Source organism: Cryptomeria japonica, chromosome 6 (assembly GCF_030272615.1).
Source record: "Cryptomeria japonica chromosome 6, Sugi_1.0, whole genome shotgun sequence".
Lineage (NCBI taxonomy): Eukaryota > Viridiplantae > Streptophyta > Pinopsida > Cupressales > Cupressaceae > Cryptomeria > Cryptomeria japonica.
This window is the reverse complement of record NC_081410.1, coordinates 521,704,449-521,723,788: the sequence shown is the minus strand read 5'-3', so window position 1 is coordinate 521,723,788 and position 19,340 is coordinate 521,704,449. Positions and strand designations below refer to the sequence as shown.

The 19,340-nt window shown below is 35.4% G+C and overlaps 1 protein-coding gene across 1 annotated transcript; it reads right to left on the bottom strand.

Annotated features, from left to right (window-relative positions):
• Window positions 1-256: 256 nt before the first annotated feature.
• Window positions 257-16,296, bottom strand: LOC131067959 (uncharacterized). Its single transcript, XM_058003128.2, has 4 exons — window positions 16,075-16,296; window positions 7,377-7,498; window positions 2,310-2,711; window positions 257-1,145 (listed from the first exon to the last, which is right to left on the bottom strand). Exons 1-4 carry the CDS (start codon window positions 16,117-16,119, stop codon window positions 731-733), a joined length of 984 nt encoding a protein of 327 aa, XP_057859111.1. The 5' UTR covers window positions 16,120-16,296; the 3' UTR covers window positions 257-730.
• Window positions 16,297-19,340: the final 3,044 nt, after the last annotated feature.

Below are 19,340 nucleotides of genomic sequence, written 5' to 3'. Positions count from 1 at the left end.
CACCTTTGTCCAGCAACTTAAAATAGCTTCCTTAAAAGATTTTAAGGTTTGGGATTGATTTCATATTTTGAAGGTAACCAGTATTCTATAAATACAGTGCCTGTTTTAGATTGGTTCGTTCTTGAATGTCTTGGCCCAATGACAACCTTGAAAGCTATAATTTGAGTTTTATCTGCTGATATAATTTAGCAAACTCTTTCTCCAATGCCCTTTGTTGTCAAATAGTAAAGACATTGGTCTATGATTGTCAGCACTCTTAGGCAATTACTATTGATATAATATAACCTCCACATAAAACAAATTGCATATAAAATTTCCTTTGGAAGAAAATAGCACATAAATAAAAATGAGAGCATAGTCAAATAGCAGCACACAATAATAGCCCTCATTCAGCTAATTAGAGACCAATTTGTTGGTATTGATTAATACAAAAAAACGTTGGGCAGTGCTGCAAAATTGTTAAAAATATTCCCTCTGACATGTTGCATGTTTTCTCTATGAGCTCGCATTTTTTTGAACTCCATCAGATTCCATTGCCTCCTGCATAACACTATTTCCATGCATAGCTGAAGGCTGGCCACAGCTGTCCTGTCTCAGAATTCAAGCCTCGCCAATAAGTTGACAATCGTGCACCTAAAACTATGTGTGGTCGTGAAAGAGAAAATTCACTGCACCAAAAAACCATGCAACACGTCCCCCATTTCATTCAAACATATGCTAAACATTTGAATCAGAATATCTTCTTCAAGAATCGCTCAAATTGACGCCACTTGGGCCACCAATAGTCAATAACATCATACAATTCATCTGTTTTCCGTACTCGATATTCTTTGAGCTTTTCTCTCAAGATTTCTTTGTATTTCCCACTTCTCATGAGGACTATAAGTTCATCCCTTCTGGCCTCTAAAGCTTGCCTGTACAACTGCACAGCTAGTAAACGATTGTGCATTGCCTCCATGCATTTTGCAGGTGCTTCCCTTCCAATAGTCACAATATTGGTTGTCATTTGGACACAGAGATGATAAAAAAACAGAGATGACTTGATAAGGGCAGCCATCAAGAAAGGCCCTATAAGCCATAAAGGTAGCAGCTCACTTGAAGCCTTAATTCCATATAGGATTGTAACAGCAAAACACCATGGAAGACTGCATAGAGACAAAATAAATAAGTACTAAACAATGGCCATCAGCTCCTCAATAAAAATGGCAAACAAATAAAGATGTTATAAACAATGTAACAGGCTCTTATAAACAACAGATTTCCCTTTTATTCATCATAAAAATCCCAAGCATAGCTACCATTTTTGAGTTTTAAAGGCTTGAGGAGACCTTAAAGAACTCTTAATTTTGTTCTAATTGTTAGAAAGTGCTCTAGTCCCTAAAAATGTGTTCACAGATAGAATATCAGTCAAGTTACAGAAATTAAAATCTTGTGGACATGCTTTAATCCTCAGAAGGTATGTGAGAGAGGATTTAAGCAAATCTGCAGTTTTAAATAATAGTAGATTCACATACCTAAGCAAATCGTGTGAAAGCTGAGAGACGAGACACCATTTTTATAAAGTTGGATTTGCAAGTAGCTAAGACATGTTGAGAATCAAGATGATACTTACTACTTCTGTTATTTACCTTGATGATTGATGTGCAGCATGTTACTCTTTCTCTGCTTACTTAAGTGAATGCTATATATCATAATTCATTTTGCTTATGTATAATTTGCAGGTGCCTGATGCCGAAATCATTTAACAATGAATAGCATAAATCATCTTAATATTTTTTTTATGATAACGACATTCTTCAGTACTAAGTACACCATTTCAGGAATCCTTGCTGTTAGATGCCACTTATCTTTTTACACTCAGTAGCTACAACATAAAAAGTTCATAGTTCATGGTTCATGGTTCATGGCAACACTTTTTGTAGTACTTAACAAGGGTTTGCAAATGCCACAGCAATAAAAGTGGCTTCCTGTGAAATTGTTGCTTTGAACTGATCTGACATGTATATTTTTAAGGTATTATTGTTGCTGTATAGAGCTGTTGGATTTTACAGTAGACTCAAACATGACAAAGCAGAAATACTTGCATTTAAAAAATAGAAAAGAAGTAGAGGGTGCTTGTTTTACTGCAAATAAAAACCAACTACTACACTTTCCAAGGAATTTAAGAATTAAAACATGATATGAACAGCATGGACTATAGCCCACATCTTGTCCTTTCGCATGACAAAATGGAAAAAGGGTTGCTTCAGCATTATTATAATCGAGCTAAAGAGTAAATACAACTACTTTTACTAAGGTTTCAAACTTACAATATCACCAGCGGCCACTTGATCCATACTTCAGAATTCTGCCATAACTTCAGAATGTGATGGCCAAATTTGTCCTCTCGTAGTTCCTTCACAATCTGATCTCCATCTAGCAATTTCAATCTGGCTATTGGCTTTTGTAAAATTTCATTAGCTCGTAAAATAAATTTCTGCTCTTGCAGTTTACTGAACCAACCTGGAAATCTGGATAATGTCCGAAAAGAGCTTTGTTTGATCTCTTTCATTCCTCTCCAATCAGAGGATAACGATATTTGAGGAGTATCCGATTCTGGATCTTCCGCTCCACTAGAATCATCTTTTTTAGTAACGTCTCGAAATGCTAAAACCCTACAACATTGATTTTTCCCTCTGTGAACAGGTCCAGCAGCCATACGGCAAACAAAGCTGTATGACAACCAAAGGTCACAAAATAATAACAGAATTTAGTTATTCAACATTCAGAAAACAAAAATATATAAAGAGAAAACAATTATAGAATCATTCATTTGGTGAGACAGAAAAAATCATACAAAAATGAAGCGAACAAGATAACTTTATTTATAAATACGTTGTTCAAGAAGCCTTGCAGCTTAGTATAGGTTAAAATTATGTTTCCAATAACCCAAAGGCCAAAAATATAGAACAGAATGTAGTAACATAGTGAAGAAAAAGCCACAAAAAGGTATAAAATATAAAATATGCATGAGATTGGTATTTTTCATCGGATTTATTTCCCATGGATCTCTACCAACATTTCCATGCACATTAGTTTACAATCATCTATTATATATCCAGTACATATACTAAAAATATTACTTGCGTCCAGATCCATCATAAAGACCCTCTTGTCACGGGTGATAATTACAATAACATCCTATGCTCTATTCAATAATCTGATCAGGTTAGTTAAAAGAAGGATTTTATTTTTTCAAAGTATTTGCCACGGGCATGTACTTTTGATTGTATGTAATTTAGAATCCAGATGCAAATATTTTTCTTTCTTTTTAACGACTTTTTTGTTTGTGCATGCACATAACTTGATTCATCCATTTACTAAGGCCTTTTATCCATCACTGTTAGTGTACTGATATTTTCTTGTTAACACCTTTGGTGGTATACTTGAGTCTCAAAGATGGTTATTATTGTTTATTAATTTGCCTATATATCCTAGGTGGGCTCTGTGTATGTATATCTTGAACCCACTTTCCACATAGTAACCCCCAAATGATAGTGATCGAATTGAATGAGGACTAGTAGATGGAGGCTAAACAGAACTCTAATAGAGAAGTATCCTTTAGATGTGAGGGTATCAGGTTTTTCAAGGACATGATTGAATATGGAATGAAAGTTGATATACAGGAGTGGTTACTAGATCTTTTCAGGTTCCACGGTAATCATTTTGTATACAAAATTGATGTTTTAAAGCAGATGTGAAAAGTTGTGCAAATGAGTTATGCTCATAGTTGCCAGGAGATGGAAACTGGCAACAGTACATAACTTTTTCTTAAATAAGCTAAAATTCAAATTTTAAAAAAAAGAGCAAAATATATAATTGATATCCAGCCGATAAATTTTATGGTGTTTTGTGCTGCTCTGATGATATGCCACCACAATAATGTTCTCAAGCTTTTTTAATAAAGTTTTAATATAACAGCGAAGTACAATGTAACATGTTTTAAAATTACAAATGTATGATGATAATGTAAATTTGTTTTAAATGTAACATGTTTTAAAAAAATTAATTTTAATATTTAAAATTTAAAAAAAGATTAAAACAGAGTATTCATGGGAGGCAGCATATTCATGGGAAATACTGAGTCCATTCATACCTCACAGAGCTCAGAAAATTCGAGAGATAGGTGATGGGTGGCGTCTCAACTACCAAGAAAAAGTGCAGAAACAGAGACGAGCAGAATCCTACCCAAAATCTGTCAGTGGCTGCAAATCATGGAAACAAAGATGCCTTTTCATTTTTTAAACTGAAGGATTTTCTGGGGTAGGATACATCACAATTTAGGGTTTTTTTACAGCTGAGATGCCACCAAGACATCCCCTGATTTGGAAGATGCATTACAGTATCCAAGACACATCCCAGGGCTAATAAGGTGGAGCAAATTTCATACTAGCGATTTAAGACAAACATATGTCTATAAATATAAGGAAAAAGGTCTTCATTATCAGTAATCACTTGTGGAATTTTCTTGTAAGATACTTTTATCTATAGGTTCCCCCTTGAAGCGGCTTCAATTTCTTGTTAGTTATTCACGATTTTGGCAATTAAATCATCTAAATTTTCAGTCTACCCCATTGTGCTCATTTTATGATATCATGTGGAATTACTGTGCTATCTCTATTAATTTCATTGTGTGATAAACAAATATTATAATCTTATAGAAATTGTCCTCAAACTTTTGTGATAGAGCAGCAATTTGGGTGCAATTATGCAGCACATGAAGAATCTACAGCAAATTGCAAAAAATGATCACTTTTTGAGTAGGATCTTCTTTAGATGTTTTCCGTTGGTGAAGCCAGTTATATTTATCTCTCCACCTTTCTATCTTTTGGATCATATTTTTTAACCTGTGGTTTTTTGGCCATTTTGTGAATCATTTAGAGTGCTCCTGGTTAAAACAACTTCCTATACAACTTATGTGATTGGTTCCGTTGAATCCTCCAAAAAGAAAACATTTGAAGGATTCTGTAACCCTTATTGAGAACATATCGATCCTTATCCTGATCAAAACAATCCAGATTATTCAGAAGCCATGAGACGACCTGATCCTAAAGAATTTGGTCTCAATGACCCACAATAAACATTCCTTTTGCTTCAGAACCCAAACAAAGTTTCAAGCAAGAAGGAAAACTAAGTACCATCTTTCCCCTTAATCATAATGTTTTGTTAGAAACCAGAGGCAAGAAAGTGCTACCTTCTTCATATCCCAATCAAGCTAAATTAAGTTGCTAGTTAAAATGCTCGGGGAATTGAGAAAATTTGAGGTTGCAAACTCAAAGCAGAGAATGGAAACATTGTTGGATATTTGTTGGATATGGTGTCCCAAGTTGAGTCTCCCAACTACTGGGTAGGGGGCATTTTTTGTATGCTAAACTAGTTTTCCAAGGCAAATGATTGTTGATCAATTTATTTAGTGTGTGCTGAGCAGGATAGCATTTAATGGGCTGTTATCATGTTTGTATTAATATTGGAACACATGTACTAACAGACACAAGAATGTATGAAGAGAATAAATTCTCATTAATATTCATCACAGGGGATGCCGTGCCAATAAATGCACAGATGACCAAGCTTGGTCATAAGGTCAAAACCCAAGGATACAGAGTTTGAACAACGTGAGGTACATGGAAAGAAACCCCCCTGTGGGCTTCCACAAGGCATGTCTCATGTACCAAATTGGCATCTGGCTTGCTAATGATATTAAGGTTCTAAATTAACATAATCACAATTATATTGATTGTCCATAGTCCATTCTTTCCTACTTACAGGCTGGAAGCATAATTAAAATAAAATTTATATAACAAGATTAGGAAAAAATTAAAATGCCCTATACAACAAGCTAGGTGCAGTTCAGATGAATATTGATGAAGAAAGAGGTAAGCAAATTGTTTTGTGCTTGCAACAAAGTTGGTAGTTCTTGAAAACCCCACAAGTAGATGCTGCATGAGTTATATAAAGTTCGTGAAAAGATAAATTCTCTTAGGGGGCCACTTGAGGAAGAAATCCACATGACAATTAACTTGAAAATCCAACGGTTGAGAATACTCTTATCAAAAGCACATCAAAGGAAGTCTCAATAACACAGGCATCGTTGAGAGATGATCTTGCACTCAGATGAAAAGGAGGTCAAATGGAGTTGCTTTTGGCTTCAGCATAGATCCTTCTAATAAGTTTTCAATCACGATTACAAAACCATCTTTCTCAAGAATTCTGCCTGCTAATTTCTCCACATTTGCCTCTGCAACTCCAAGTTCTCAATTTCAGAAGCCACTTGGATCCACATCCCATGTAAGCCCTTCAAGAACTATAAATAGAGCATCCACATCTTCAAAACATGTTGATCTTAGAGTTGTACAACAATGGATACAGGTATAAGTCACTCCTGGTGTTTCTAGTCTAAGCAAGATGCTTTTAGATATTTGCAAAAGTTTTGCAGTTTAGAGATGGAGTATAGAAGTTGGCAAAAGTTTGTAGTTTTGTAGTTTAGAGACAAAATAGATGTTAGAATGAGTTAAGCAAACCTGCAACCGCAGAATATTGTGCATTCAATATACTATTAATGGGTTACATCACATCTTCTTAATAGTTTTAGTAATAAGATGGGGGAGTGATTTGAACAGTTACTATCAATAACCTGCTACAGATTCCTAGTTGTCAGCAGATATTAAATAAGGCCTATCAGCATCGTGAAAGGTCATATAAGTGCGTGCTAGTCCCTATCCTTGTGATGAGAATTTATTTAACTAGCAGTTTATATTAATACCAAAGCATAAGAGTTAAGTTTGTGCCTATGGCATGTGCTACATCTCTTTACTTCTCTATTCTTCCAAAAATATGCAATATGGATTTAACAGTGAGAAATTATATGATAATAAGGATCTCACAATAGGATGTTACTTATTTGGAAAAGTTTCAATATGCAATAACATGTGGCCCAGGAACCAGGGATAAACCTTTTTATCAGTGTTGTTCAAGGACACAAATTAATCCTCGAGTAGAATGCTTTGAGGATAATGGACATCAATCATTTAAATACCGTTCATACAATGTATAAGCTTCACGATTAAAGAACATGAAACACCAGTTTAAACTTTAAAGTGTATAAGTGGTGATGCTATGAATCCTCAGTTGTCATACCTACAAATAAAAATGGTTAAAAAACTAGAATATAAATCTCAATTTCAAGGGTGCAACAGCCTTTTCTCAATTAATCAACAACAAAACTTACTAAAACTTGAACAAGGTTATTACTTATTTCGGAGTGAATTCAATATAGTTTCAAGACAAAACCTGCAATTACAAACCTAGACCCATAGAAATAGTTTTTCAAAACTAACCTCAGGCACAGATGATTGTTGAATGCAGTACATCTGCTCATGTTTCCGATAGGGAAATATGCGACCACCTTTTCTGTTCCCCCCCTAACTGCACATTGAGAAGTATGTATTGCACAAAAACCCTGTACAACAATGATTTCAAATGCATGTTAGCTCAAAATCCTCAAAATGGATGAACAAATGACATTCAATCACAATTTGAGGAAAGAAAGGGGCATGCCAGATAAAAGTTAATGGTAGATGGCTTGCTTTGTATCTTGTATTTACTAACAGCCAACAGCCAACAGCCATATGAATTCTGATTCCCATGTTCCAATCAATGCACTGAATTTTATGCTTCAGTTTTGACACCCAGATCCTTCTTTCCAAAAACAAAAGTTAGGTTTTATGGCCTAATTGACTAAAATAAAAATAATAGTAATTCATACCATTTTAAATTTAAGCTGCAATGATTCATTTCATTTACCTTTTCTAACTCCATAGCAAATATTTTATTTATAGAGATGAACAGAAAAAGAGGTTGCTCGGCACATGGATGGATGGTGCATTGGCATGGTTATTGGCTGTTTGGTGCTAGGCACAAAGTTTGTGTCCCGCACTGGACACTGTATTGCTCCAGTGTGTTTCAAGTGGTTCCTTGGGGTACATTGTGTTTCAAAGTACAGGGATCAGGTCCACTATCCGTGGCCTTGACAGTTGGGGCTGGTTAATCCCCAGACTTCCAATTGAAAAAAAAGAGGTTGCTTGCTTTCAAAAACTTCCATCAGAGATCTAGAATTGTTACTGAAAACCCAAAAAGCCTATAAACATTTTGATGAAAATAGTATTATTATATTGCTCCTTCTCAATGTTGATAAATAGTGTTCATCAATATTAATGTATAAGCCTTGGAAAAATAGGTTACAGAATTCAAATAGTTACTGATACAGTTATAGTGTAATTATCTTACAGTGTAATTGTCTTACAACAGCCTCCGTGTCTGTGAAAATGTATTTTTTCTTTACTTGAAGTTGAGTGTTATGAAGGTAGAAGAGCTGTACTTTGTTAATATCTTGTGTATCAATCCTCGGTCCAATCAGCTGTCAAGGGTAAGAATTATTTGAAACTATGGATTCCAGAGGTTCAAAAGTCATGCATGAGATTCAAAAATTTTGCATATTAAATAAATACTATAAAATTGTATTAGTTCATCTACAATTGAAATTCTGTTCACAGAGTAAGTAATCATCTTAACCATTATCTAATAGAGTGCAATCTACAAGTTACCTGCCCACAGTAAAATATTAGCAAATCACTACGTTGCCAATTTGGGTTTGGGTTTGGGTGCAGTGGTTCGCCAAATACACACATGTAATACATAAACATGTACCTATATGCATACATGTCTATGTACATATGTGTGCATATAACAGGTTTCCTCAAAAAAAGACCCAGTAGCAGGTCTAGTACTTACCAGTCTACGGCCAAGTTAGCGTCTCCTGTGGATATTAGCAAGATCCTGCCCAAAAGACCCAGGTTTGTCCAGATATGCTATATAGTGTACCTAAGCAAACCCAGGTACACTTGGGAGGACCTAGAGCAACCCTGAGAAAAATCAAAGGCCAAAATGACACCTTTTCACCTTTTTTTCTTTTGCTTATCGACCTCCTCCATTGACTAATCAACTAAAAAGAGCAACCTCAAATCCTAAAATTGACTTTAAAACACTTTGAAACACAAAAACAAACACATTTTATCTCATTTTGAGAACAAAACACACAAACCAAATACACTTGCTGAAATTTCATTCCTACTCGTCATTGGACAAATAGAGCTGAAGATTGATCATTGAAAATTCCATAGAGATTGGATTGCTATTCCTACACGTGCAAGAACCTTTTTGCTGCCAAGAAGATGTGAAGGAAGACTTTTGACTGGAGGTAAGCTGTTTTTTTACTTCTACTCACAAACTCTTTTGTTTTGTTCTTCATTCTTTAACATTTAAATGAGTTAAAATATATATTTTTGTTTTCAATTGTTTAAATTATGTTGTTTTACAAATGTGTTTGCCACAAGATACAATGATAACCAGTTCTAGCTCTATGGGCCAGCCTCAATTCAAAATAGATTCAAATTAAATGTTGTGAATATAAGTTGACATGATACAACACATTCCAAGTGGTGTGAGATATATTTGGGTCGCAATGGATATATGACAAATAGAAAGCTCATACGATTAGGTGAAAACCCATTTGTGGGTATTAATAGCATGGGCTTCAAAGCTTACATGAGCAAGAAGGATGCACCATTTCCAAGATTTAGAGTGTTGGAATATATTAGGGGGTAAATATAAGTAGTTGCCCTTAGAACATATCATCCTTTGGCAAAGAGAGAATAGAGTGTTGATTATAATTAGGGAATGGTGGATTCCAATTGCCTTGGGCAACATTGGAATCCGCCCAAGGGGGCCAGCCCCTTTCTCCAACGTGTAGGGCTGGGCCCTATACCTCACTCCACGCTACATAATGAAACCCCACGCCTCATACAAGGTAGCGTGCTAAACATAATAGGGCCAACCCTATCTAATGCATTTCGATTAAAGGAAAAATAATAAATTAAAGGTCAAGCCGACATAAATGGATTTGAGTATCAGCCAACATATATGGATATTGCATCATATAAATAAAGATACCTTTCACCTCAATAATACATTCAATACATTGTTATGCGAAATATCTACATCTGCCTGATGCGAACTTGAAGGAGTAATATCACAGTGAACCATATCCACTATCACAGCGAATTCCATCTGCTATACCAGTGAATTACATCTGCCATTGAAGGTGCGAAATTCATCCATGAGGAGAGCCAACTGAGGACTAAGGTTGCAGTCCAACAAAGTGCAGACTTCATACCTAGGGTTTGGACCTGATTTCTGTTGGAAGTGATGAAGGAGGCAGACTTGACAGTGCAGTCTTGTGGAGGATATTATTTGCCCTAAGTGGAATCACCTTCAAGTACTTAAGATAAGTGTTGTAATCTTCATATGAATATAATCCATAATCAGATCTGAGGATCTTTTCTGGCTGGGTTTTTCCTCCTTGGAGGTTTTCCCAGGGTAACCGTGTCTTGTTCTTATTTGTTCATTTCTATGCGATGCCTAAACCTAGAAAAATTTAAATCTTGCATCTAATCAATTTAGTTAGAAACTAAAATCTGTTTTCTGAGTTTATATTAATCTGAAAGTGCTAAAAGTTAACATAGAGGTCCCCTTTTCACCATCTCTTTCTGCTCCTGAAGTTGGGGTATAGAGCCACCCATTTTAGGCCACACATAAAGAAGAGCCCGATACAAATAAGAGAACAAAGGAGCAATTGGAAAATGCATTCTCAAATAAGCCTAAAGAGATTACCAATGAACAAATTAAAAGATGTGTCTATGCAAATTGTACGGCCTTAAACATTGTTTCCTCATCATATTCACAAAAATGGTGACAAAAATGAATGAGGCTCCAAAAGTGTACAAGGGCGCAAGTTTTGAGCAAATGTACAACACCTTATCCACAAAGGAGGTTAAACTTGTAGAAGAATTATTGGAGCACATCAAGGAGTCATGGAAATAGCCAACGGTTTCCATCATTTCCAATGGATGTAAGATATCAGAAATCAGCCTTTGATCAATCTAACTGCAATATCACCTAAAGAGGCAATGTTTTTTAAAGTCACAGATTGTGAGGGCTAGATGTAAGATGCACAATTTATTGTTGACTTCCTCATAGGGACCATTGAGAAAATGAAGCCTAATAAAATTGTCCAAGCCATAGCATACAACACAAAATATTGCAAAGCCATCAGTTTGGTGGTTGAGGCACACCTTATGCTCTCTACCCCCTCAAATTTATGCTATAAAAGATTAGCAACAAAATTGATCAAACCAATGTAGGGAGAAAGCCAAAAAATATCCAAATGTAACCACCACATGTTGCAAGCAAAGTTGCATGGACACGGATACGGATACAAATATGGACAGGTTATCGGATACAGATACGGCAATTTTTTAAGACCCCAATATGGATATGGCTGGATACGACTAGATACGACATTCATAAAAATCACATATACATATATTTAACACAATTTTCTAAGTTATTTTTCATTACTTCCAAAGCACAATGGACACATAATTGCTACATAAATAATTATAAGTTTGTCTTTGAGCTTCTGGATTTAGTTGTGTGAGCTTTTCTGCATCAACATTTTGGATCACACTCTGTGATCCATCACCAGGATGAAAGTAGAGAGCACAAGGAGAAAATGGATAATGTTGCAGACCCAGACACATTAAGAAGAGGTGGAAAGAGGTTACCTTTTTTACTTATTTTGTTTTATTTTATTTCCCTATCTTGAGATGCCACTTGTCCTAACCTGGTACCCTCTCTCTCTCTCTTTCCACCTCTTCTTAATGTGTCTGGGTCTGCAACATTATCCATTTTATCCTTGTGCTCTCTACTTTCATCCTGATGATGGATCACAGAATGTGATCCGAAACGTTGATGCAAAAAAGCTCACACAATCAAATCCAAAAGCTCGTAGACATACTAATGGATTGTGGAAATCTACTGATATTAATTATAAGTTGATTTAACAATTTACAGTATGCAAAATAGTAGAGTTGCATTGGAAGATAACCCAAAAAATGGGTTCTTGAAATAGAAAAACATTTCAATTGTCTTTCTCATTTGGCGTGGGTTTTGTTTATACCATTTTTTTTTAATTGCATGAATGAAGTTTTTTTGAATTAAATTTAAGAAGATTTACGTCAAATTTTGAAAAAATCAAATCACATAGTATTTGACATGATTGGAAATCAAGGTTTTTTGGGCATGCATGGGTACAATATCCGGCATGTATCCGGGCTGTATCAGATACAGGGATACGCGTACCCAGGGAGGGTCATAGGAGTTTCCGGCTACTCTGGTTGCAAGCCACTTTCAAATCATTCTTGAATTTGAAGCTGCAAGTGAAACAATACAACTTATGTTTCACTTTAGTAATTTATTTTTAAAATTTAAGTATGCATTCTTCTTTGTTTTTAAATTTTAAATTTTTATTTCTAAATATGTTGTTAAGACATGATCTACCTCTAACACAATCATCTTGAGATGACTCATGAAGATGCGGTAAGAACTTTCTAGCATGGTCATGAACCTACTTTGGTCGGTATGGAGCAAACCCAATAGTGAGAGGGCAACAAATATAAAGCAAATGATCCTAGATGACACTTGGTGGAATTGTGTGAAATATCTTTTTAGTTCACCAAGCTATTAAGTATGATCCATTATACTAATATTGATAAATCTTACTTGGAAGAGGTATATAATGGCATCAACTCAATTATGGAGAAGATGAAGACCATCATAAATGAGAGAGAGCAAAATCTTGAAGAGACTTTCTTCAAACAAGTGCACACAATACTTGTTGTGCAATGGTACAGATTGAGCACTTCATTGCACCTCATTGCACCTTCTTGCCTTTACATTGACTCCAAAATACAAAAGTACTAAGATCCTTTCTTACCAATAATGGTTGCACAATGCATAGATGTGATAGTTAGCAAAAAGTACAAGCTAGCATTTGCTAGGCTCTTCCCTGACCCTAATTTGGAGAATGTGGTTACACACAAGTTTAATGATTTTCAACACTTTATTGGTTGAAGTATTTCTGCACTTCATGCCAAGTATAAAAAAGATGCTCACTATTGGTGGTACTTCCATGGCCAACCATTCCAACACCTACAACCCCTGAAAATTAAAATCTTATGCCAATTATTTTTTATCTCAAATTCTCTAAACTTTAATTTATTTTCATTTGTGAAATAAATTTTTTCAATTTTCAAAATTTCATTTAAGATTTTTATTTTTATTTTGTATAGATGTACCCAAAACAAGCCCAACCCCTAATTATTTCTGTAATACCAGCATATCTGAACCCAATCCAATAACACAAACACACTTACACACATATATCTAACACATTAAAATTTACAAATATAAAAAATAGTCATAATTTGCACAATATATACAAAATTAAATACAGATCACAACTGATAAATGATTATGTATATGAGCAAGTGTATATATATAAAAAAAAATAGAAATAATCATAATTCTCACAAATATACAAAATTAAGTACAGAACACAGCTGATAATACAATCTTGAGTTAGAGAGATGAGAGTGCATATGAGAGTAAAAGTCGAGCGTTTTGTCTATCTTTTCATGAGTTTTTCATGTGTTGAATTTCCAGTATGATTTACTATTGGTCTTCAAAATGGGCCTGTATCCAATATATTTGCATGGAAACTATCGCCATGGCATGGAATGAACAAACTTTGTCCTCATCTTTGATGAACTTCTCCAAATTGGTCATCTTTACACCGGGGAAGCATGACATAAGCACATAACAGCTGCATCTCACCACGCATAGGAGTGACAATTCTCTGCCATATTCTTTCCTATCTTTGCATTATCTATAATAATTCCTCTTTAACTTTTCAAAGAGTTACTTGTATAACAACCAAGTTGTTACTGAAAGATTACAAATTTTAGTGGCTAAACATTTAAGTGATTTATGCAAAATAAAATGAAAATCAAAGTCGCCCAAAAAAGAAATAATCAAAAGATGGATAACAGATTTAAAGGACCAGATAATGATTGACAGGAGAATGAAACCTTTTGAATACATAGAAGTGTAATAGAACATCTTCAAGGTAATATACCAATGGTATGTCTTGCATCTACCACTTGTTTTCTCATGAGGGAAATATTTGACTGGCTAAAAAGGATCAACCAAAATTTAACGAGCTTGAAGACAACTTCAACTTGCAAGCTCTGCAATACAATAGCCAACAGCAATAATAAAGTACATGTTAAAAAAAGAGGGACCCTGGTTGGAAGTTAAACATTCCTGTCGATATTCTTCACTCAAGAAAGCGATGGATAGGAAAAGGAAGAGGCCACTACTACCATTCTGAGAGTGAAAAGCAAATGAAAAAATAATTCTTATATATAAATTATTTATTTTCAGATTTAGAAGAAAAATTAATACAGGTAGTTATGGCCTAGGTATGGCCCCCAGCTGTGAGTCTGCAATGGATACATCTTGGTAGATCCATAATCTGGGGCCGTACACAGCATAAGCATGCCAAGAGTAAACAACACTACTAGCAGTTATAACAAAAGCAAGTATCGTTTGCTTTATGAGACTTCACCGTCTAGAAAAAAGTTGAAAACCTTTATGATCATATCTAATCTACAAATTACCAATTTATATTAAAGAGATAATATTTAAAAAGTTAGTAAAACACAAAACAGGTTTGATCTTAATTTTTTTTTCATTTATTTTTCCCCGCTTTTTCTACTCTTTTTCAATTGTCTGTGTTATAGTTCATTTTTATTAACTAATTGCTTATTTTGTGAATTGCACTTGGGTATGATCAACTAGAATTTGAATGGCACGCCAAGTGGCATATCTGGACAGCATGCCTTAGAAACTAGAATAATTTAAAACATAGATTTTATTTTTTTCTGTAACTATGGATTGGACAGTGAAGATAAAGCCACTAGTGTTCCTGCTCCAAAGTGGAACGGGGGAGAGAAGGGAACCCTCTTCCAACAAATTTGACCTATATGTTTGGTAATTGTTATCCCAGTGACTCATTTCAAAACTATGTGATCTTGGCTTGAAATCCTTAGCTTCAGGGTTTTGTTTAAGGCAGCTTTACCATATCTTTGTTTCAAAACATAAATTTTGATGCTGTGCTCACTGCATTTTCAGGGCTATCGACTGGCTGATAGACTGCGATTTTTTACTTTTCTTTACCTAAAATGAAATGATTCTAATTACAGACCAAAAGTCCACCTGTCTCAACCACCAAAATACACTGAAATTTAGGATAGTGTTTGATTCCTTATGAAGGTTAATTCCTTTTAAATTAAGATAAAGTGCGCCTTGAAACTGTGGGAAGAAGAATTCGCACTGCAGGATGGTAGCTAAGTGGTAGAGCACTACAGCATTTCGAAAGAAGATCCCATATTCAAATAATAGTTGGTCTATGAAGAATGACAGAAATTGAACCGTAGATATTGTTCTTCATTGGAAAAAAATTGTTCTCAATGTTAGAGGCAGAGTATACCAACACATTAGCCAAAGGTCACAAGATCAAATCCTCAATTGTCCATAGACAATAATAAAATTTAAACCCTCAAAATTATCTTTCTCTAACCAAAATAACCAAAACTCCAAAATTCGAGGCCTAGCTGATTCATAGAAAAAATCAGAAATTTAATCTTAAAAATTGTCTTTCACTAAAAACGTAATTGTCAATGTCAACTTGCAATGGCGCAACCGGCGAAGATGCTCGGCTCATATAAAGCCAACCAGGGTTCTATTCTTACTAAATGTCATCACAATAGAAGCGTAGTTAGGCTTCAGTAGTCAGGATATCATAGAAAGTAATTTCCCCAAAAAATTGTACGTGTGAACTTAAACTAAATATTGATTTACACACTAATTGTTTCGTCAGATTCAAACTTAAAAAGCTCATCCTTTTGCAGTCCATACAGCATTAAAAGTTTCCTGATAAGAACTATGTACACCATTAAAGAAGAAAAGAAAAGAGTCCCGAATTATCAAATTCACAAAAAATTATGGTGCCCTTACCTGAGTTGGAGTTTGATATGCAGCCAACGCCATACTCATGCTCATTATACCTCCACTCTTTCGTTGTCATACAAATTGTCAATCTTCTTCTCTGTTGTCAAACAAAGAAAAGGGTTTTAATCTGAGGGAAATCCTCTGCGCGAACAAAATTTCCTCAGTCGGTTTCGAACAACATATTAACCTTGATAAGTACTTTTGGCTTTGGGATAAGATGACTGTTTGCAGTTGCTTTACCGCATTGCGATATTTATTTATTTATTTTTATCATGGTTAATATTCATCTTATATTACTGTCAAAAAACAAAAATCTTTCCTTAAGCTAAATGCATATAATTCAGAATTTAATGTTAACTTTAGAGATCAAATGAGATATAAAAATAACATTTAGTTTTAGGAACGGTGAAGACAAATGGAATTGGAAATGGATTTTTTCTATTTATCTTTCATCTTTTAATCAAAACAGTTTGGGTTGGTACATATGTATCTATCTTGTAGCTTATAACTCTAATCTAGAATATTATATATTTATGTCATTTAATTCACCAAATTATCTATCATTTTTTTATAATCAAGGCTCGATAATATTTAGAAATGCCTTAAGTAGGTTGTTAGATCAACATGGTAAAGTTTTGCTAGGTTGACCCCCTCGATGAGTGTGGGTTTTTGCCAAGATCAAGAGCTCAATGAAAAGTACAAAATAGAGAGACAAAATATAGGACAAGAATAAATTGTATTTTCATCAATAGATAGATGATCAAAAGATCAATAGTTGTTCATACAATGTATATGAGCCTGCATATATAGGCAAGGCAATATGGATTTGTGAGCACACAAACATGACATGTGGCTCAATAAGAAACAAGGGTAGGTAGGAAATAGGTGTGGTAGGTAGGAGAAACAATAAAATATTCCACCTGAGGTGGATCACCCACCGAAGGTGGAATTATCACTCCACAATAAGTGGATATGATAGAGTAGTAACAAGATCACACCATAAAAAGGTGGAAATTCTCCTACACACACTGTCCCAATGTGGCAAAAACACCCAAGTGTCTCATACCCAAACTACTATGAAATGCATTATCTTAAGTAAACTTAAATAAGGTAATAATATCCATGATAAATAATTATTTACACCAACACACCCCCTTAAGTGCAACTTAGGGGAATGCACTTAAGTCTACAATGCAACTAAGCAATGCAAGATGGGTTTCGGCTACAAGGCCATGTTAGGTACCCATGTACAAATGCAAATGCATGCAAACCAATGCAAGGAAATCCCTCACAAAGCGGGGAAAGAGAGAAAAACCCAATGGGAAAAAACCCTCCCCCAAAAGAGAGATGAAAGCTATACAAGAGAACTCTCATAGAAGTATGTGAGGAACAAAATCCCATGTGAGGAAAAAGTCCCCCCCATATGAGAGAATAAGAGAAGCTAGGTAGCCCCCCCCCCCCCCTCGCCCTCAATGTAGAATTTGTAGCAATGATAGAAGCTCGATGATGAATGAAGAAACTGCTCCACAAATGTCGAACGACATTCCTCCCCTTAAGAAGAAACAAAACCAAAGGTGTATCCATGAAGTCTCCCCAATCATGAAGGGAAGATGTATGAAAAAAACTCATGATGAATGAAGTCTCTGAAAACTACTCAAGTGTCCCCATGTTGATGCTAAAAGGTAAACCCCTCCAAAGGTGGTAAACTGCTCCACACTGCTAAAAAAAGCACTCCAAGATCTAGTGGGGATGAATGTAGAACATGTCCCAAAGACTCACATGTCTCCTCAAAAGATAAAGAGACCTCCTCCAACTGTTGTACATAAGTATCCACAATCATGTCAACCTCGAAAGATTGATCATGTAGAGAATAAACAAGAGGGTCAGAGTGTTCCCTCACAACAATCGAAGAAGGATCATCTTCATCAAAGAGAAGATGAATATCATCAATGATGTCTCCCAAATCTACAATATAGGATTCCACAAACAAACCTGCAATGTCTGGCAAGTAATCATCTCATGAAACTGAAGCTGGAAGACATGAGATATCCTGTTGCATTGAATCACAAGAAGGCAAAATTGTCGCATTATCTACATCATCAGGTGCAATAGGTGATGTGATATCAATAGGAGGAGATGAAATGGAAGACTCAAGAATGGGGTCACATGTGGGAATCCCCAAGTTCAAGTACCCAAAGTTCTCCTCAAAATCTAAATCATGACAAGAAGTGTGATCATCATGTGTAGAATCATCATATGTGAAATCATCATCATCAACAAAAATTTGAAAAGGAATATAACCAAGATGATCAATCGCCCCAGTTGCAATGATAGCTCTAGTCTCCAAGTCTCTAATGAAAATTGACTCGGGTGTGAACTCCACAATTCTCTTAAATGTGTCATGTGTGATTTGATAGATGGAAAGGAGATTGTTTGTCAAATGGGGTACACACAACACATCATTGAAGGAGTTATCCCCAATGGCAATAGTTCCTTTCCCAATCACATCCATATATGTATGATTGCCTATCAAAATTTGCGGCATGGTGCAAGGCTCAAATGTAGAGAACATAGACTGCGAAGATGCCATATGATGAGAAGCCCCTGAATCTAGAAGCCATCTCCCTGAATCATGACTTGTAGTAGCACAAAGAGATTTTCCTTTTCTTGTCCCAAAAGAGCAAGTCTTCCCACTTGTAGAAGCCATGAATGCTTGCCCTTTTCCTTTTGAATGTGAGGAAGTGGAAGTTGATGAATCATCCTTCTTGTAGGCATTAGGCAAATCAATGTTGTGCTTTTTGAGGATGTGTGAGAGCTCATCAATCTTCTTAGAATGGCAACGACGCTCCTCGTGACCAACCTTTTTACAATAGGCACAAGTAGGTCTCTCCCTCTTTGGTGAATTGTCCCTCTTGGAAGAGGATGAATCTCCTTGTTTTAGAGAAGGTGATGCTTTGTCCTTAGGCTTTGATTGCCATTTCTTCTTGTTTGAGTTGTCCTTTCCTTGATTTCCTTTGTTCCCTTGATGTGCCAAATGCTTGAGACTTAGAAGTCTTGAAAATGCCCATGCTTATCAACTTAGTTTGTTCCATCATTAACATTTCAGCGAAAGCATCAAATATAGGCATTGTGTCGCTTGAACCCATTTTCATCCTATGGGTTTGGAAACTAGAAATAAATGTTGCATATTCTTGTGGAAGTTTTCCCATCAAATTGAAGATCAATTGAGTATCCTTCTTATCAATACCACAATCCTTGAGTTGTGCCCTCAA

Excerpts from the sequence above, each read along its gene's own strand:
- LOC131067959 (XM_058003128.2), bottom strand. The coding sequence starts at position 16,119 with ATGAGCATGAGTATGGCGTTGGCTGCATATCAAACTCCAACTCAG. Across the intron at positions 7,499-16,074 it reads CATATCAAACTCCAACTCAG|GGTTTTTGTGCAATACATAC; the intron begins GTAAGGGCACCA and ends ATTGTTGTACAG. Across the intron at positions 2,712-7,376 it reads AACAATCATCTGTGCCTGAG|CTTTGTTTGCCGTATGGCTG; the intron begins GTTAGTTTTGAA and ends GTTGTCATACAG.